Genomic DNA, 2,993 nt, shown 5'->3' on the forward strand with positions numbered 1-2,993 from the left:
AGTTAGGGGTGGCCAATAGGTTGCCGCTTTCGGTGAATCACCGTCGGCCAGTTATGTTGGGCTTTTGACGGCTGCGTCGGCCAGACAGAGTGGATCAGTAGCTCGGGGACTTCACGGGAACTCAACATAGTTTCCTCGGGTTCTAGTTGCAAAGCAGCCGACATGCGATTGCACGGGCTTCTGTGATCCACTGGATTTATATTTGCTTCGCCCCTGGTCTCTTTCTAACTTTAAAGAAAAATATAAAGCCGGCCTACCTGGCTGCGTGACTCTTTGCTCTTTTCGCGTTTGGCATTGACCGGCACACGCTGAGAAATAAGAAAGCGGTAGTCAGGAAACCATGACCTCGAAAGACGACGTAAAATGTTCCCCCGCGGTGCTGGAGGAGCGGAGACGCAGTCCGCTGGACCACCTACCGCCGCCGGCCAACTCCAACAAACCGCTCACTCCGTTCAGTATCGAGGACATCCTGAGCAAACCGGCGGTGAAACGGAGCTACTCCCTCTGCGGCGCGGCCCACCTCATCGCGTGCGAGAAGACTGCGGGCCACGGGCTGTCCGGCCGGGCCCTGCTGAGCCAGACGTCCCCGCTGTGCGCGCTGGAGGAGCTGGCCAGCAAGACGTTCAAGGGGCTGGAGGTCAGCGTCCTGCAAGCCGCCGAGGGTAGGAAGCCGCGGGGAGATGACATCCCTCTGCTCCGTTTTGATGTTTGTTGTGGTGTTAATGTGTTATTATTGTTATTCTTTTGTTTGTTTTTTTCTGCGCGAGGACACTGCTGGAGAAATATTAATTCCCCCATCTTCGAAGGATTTAGAAGCGTCCGTGGTGGAATTATTGGAAAAGATTGTGGTTGGAATTTGGGGATCGTTTCATAAAAAATGTGGTTTTAATTGTTTTTGTTTTGACGTTTATTTAAGCTTTATGATATAGGCCTTGTTGGATATATATATATATAGACATAGGGCAAAAGCTTTTGTTGCCTACAGGCCTTAAATGGACAGAGCTTTTGTTGGGGTGAAACATCATTTATAAGCCTTTTCTCCACGGAGCCACTAAAATAACTACAACAATGACACATAGTAAATAATGATAACCAGTAGAGGTATAGCTACATGCTGAAGAACGGAAATACTGGAAAAGGAACATGTATGCCTTCTTATAAATCACAATTTAGGCATGGCTGATGGTAATACCTGCTCAGCTAAAATACGATTAAACCCGTAAAATACGTCACTTAATGGAAGCCTTGTTGTTACGGTTGGGATTGTTGTTGTTCTTGTTGTTGTTGTGAACGTTGTTATTGTGTTTGTTGCTGTTTTGCCAAGACTGCAAAAAAAACAAGCATTTAATAAATTGCATAAATGAATCCATGCACACATGAGGACTGACATAACCTCTCTCACAGGTAGGGACGGACTGACGCTGTTCGGCCAGCGGAATACTCCCAAAAAGCGACGAAAGTCGCGCACGGCCTTCACCAACCACCAGATCTACGAGCTGGAGAAGCGCTTCTTGTACCAGAAGTACCTGAGCCCGGCGGACCGTGACCAGATCGCCCAGCAGTTGGGTCTCACCAACGCGCAGGTCATCACCTGGTTCCAGAACCGACGCGCCAAGCTCAAGCGGGATCTTGAAGAGATGAAGGCGGACGTGGAGTCGGCGAAGGCGGTCGGTGTGGTGGCCTTCGAGAAGCTCGCCAAACTGGCGGAGCTGGAGAAATGCGCGGCCAACGGCGCGTCGCCGCTGCAGAACCACAGCGAGATGGACTCGTCCTCCTCTTCCTCGCCGCGATCGAACCTGGAGCGCGACACATCGGACACGAACCACCTACTGACGGCGTCCTCGTCGCCCGCCGCGTCGCCGTGCACGGAGGGCTCGAGCGTCAAGTGCGGCTCGGAGGACGAGGACGAGGAGATCGAGGTGGACGACTAGCTGGTACACGAGACTCACCCGATGAAGTGCCCCAGTAATGCAAGATTTCGCAGGCAAAATAAACAGTACGATGTGGATGAGGAATTAACGCATAACGCATTACGCACGGACCGCCGTGTTGCCATAGCATAAAATTAAGCATCATTTGTAATACAGTGGTCTCATATAGCAGGGGTCATTTTGTTATGTTGCATTTTATTCATATGTTGGGATTCAAGGGAAGCCTCCGTTTTTTAAAAAGAATATATGTAGGCCGGCCTATGTCAAAATACACACACACACACACACACACACACACACACACACACACACACACACACACACACACACACACACACACACACACACACAAACATCACGCACATACACACACACACAACACACACACACACACACACACACACACACACACACACACACACACACACACACACACACACACATATTTTAAAATACTATCACAAAGATTATGGTGCTGCATGTTTAATTTTATTTAATCACCCTATGATCTTTCTTTTTTTAACCGATGAAGTATCAGAACGTGAATCTAAATCGCCTTGGCATTATTTTCTAGATATAATATCTTATCAGATGTAGAAAGTTTTGCTTTTTATAGTAGGCCTATCTATACGTTCAGAAACGATAATCAAAGTACACAGGTAATGTGTAACTGCTTGTTATAAGTCACAATTTAATATATTTATATTGTCTGTACACCGTCTAAGTGCCTTTTCGGAGCCTGAACAATACGTTAAATTGTATAAATTGTAATTTAGGCTATACATATGGAATGTAAAATAAAATTGTATTTCCAAATATTGTATGACAATTATTGGATTTCAAAACGATCAAAGAAACGTTTTTGTCCATGATTTACAGAAGAAAACTACAGGCCTCGGGTTGCTTGTATTACATTTATTTAGGAACATCGAAGAGTGTTTATTAATGTATTTCTAAGCGACAAAAACTCATAGATAAAATAATATGAAAATAACAGTGTGAAAAAAACATACGTTTAAGATTATCATAATAAAAATAAAACTAATAAAAATAAAGCAACCA

At 45.7% G+C, this 2,993-nt stretch overlaps 1 protein-coding gene across 1 annotated transcript; it reads left to right on the forward strand.

Moving 5' to 3' along the window:
• Positions 1–340: 340 nt before the first annotated feature.
• lbx1a (ladybird homeobox 1a) lies at positions 341–1,931 on the forward strand (the record flags this gene model as incomplete). Its single annotated transcript, XM_079728845.1, has 2 exons — positions 341–662; positions 1,405–1,931. 2 exons carry the CDS (start codon positions 341–343, stop codon positions 1,929–1,931), a joined length of 849 nt encoding a protein of 282 aa, XP_079584971.1.
• Between the last annotated feature and the right edge of the window lie 1,062 nt (positions 1,932–2,993).

This window comes from Pollachius pollachius (genome assembly GCF_949987615.1).
Source record: "Pollachius pollachius genome assembly, chromosome: 2".
Taxonomy (NCBI): domain Eukaryota; kingdom Metazoa; phylum Chordata; class Actinopteri; order Gadiformes; family Gadidae; genus Pollachius; species Pollachius pollachius.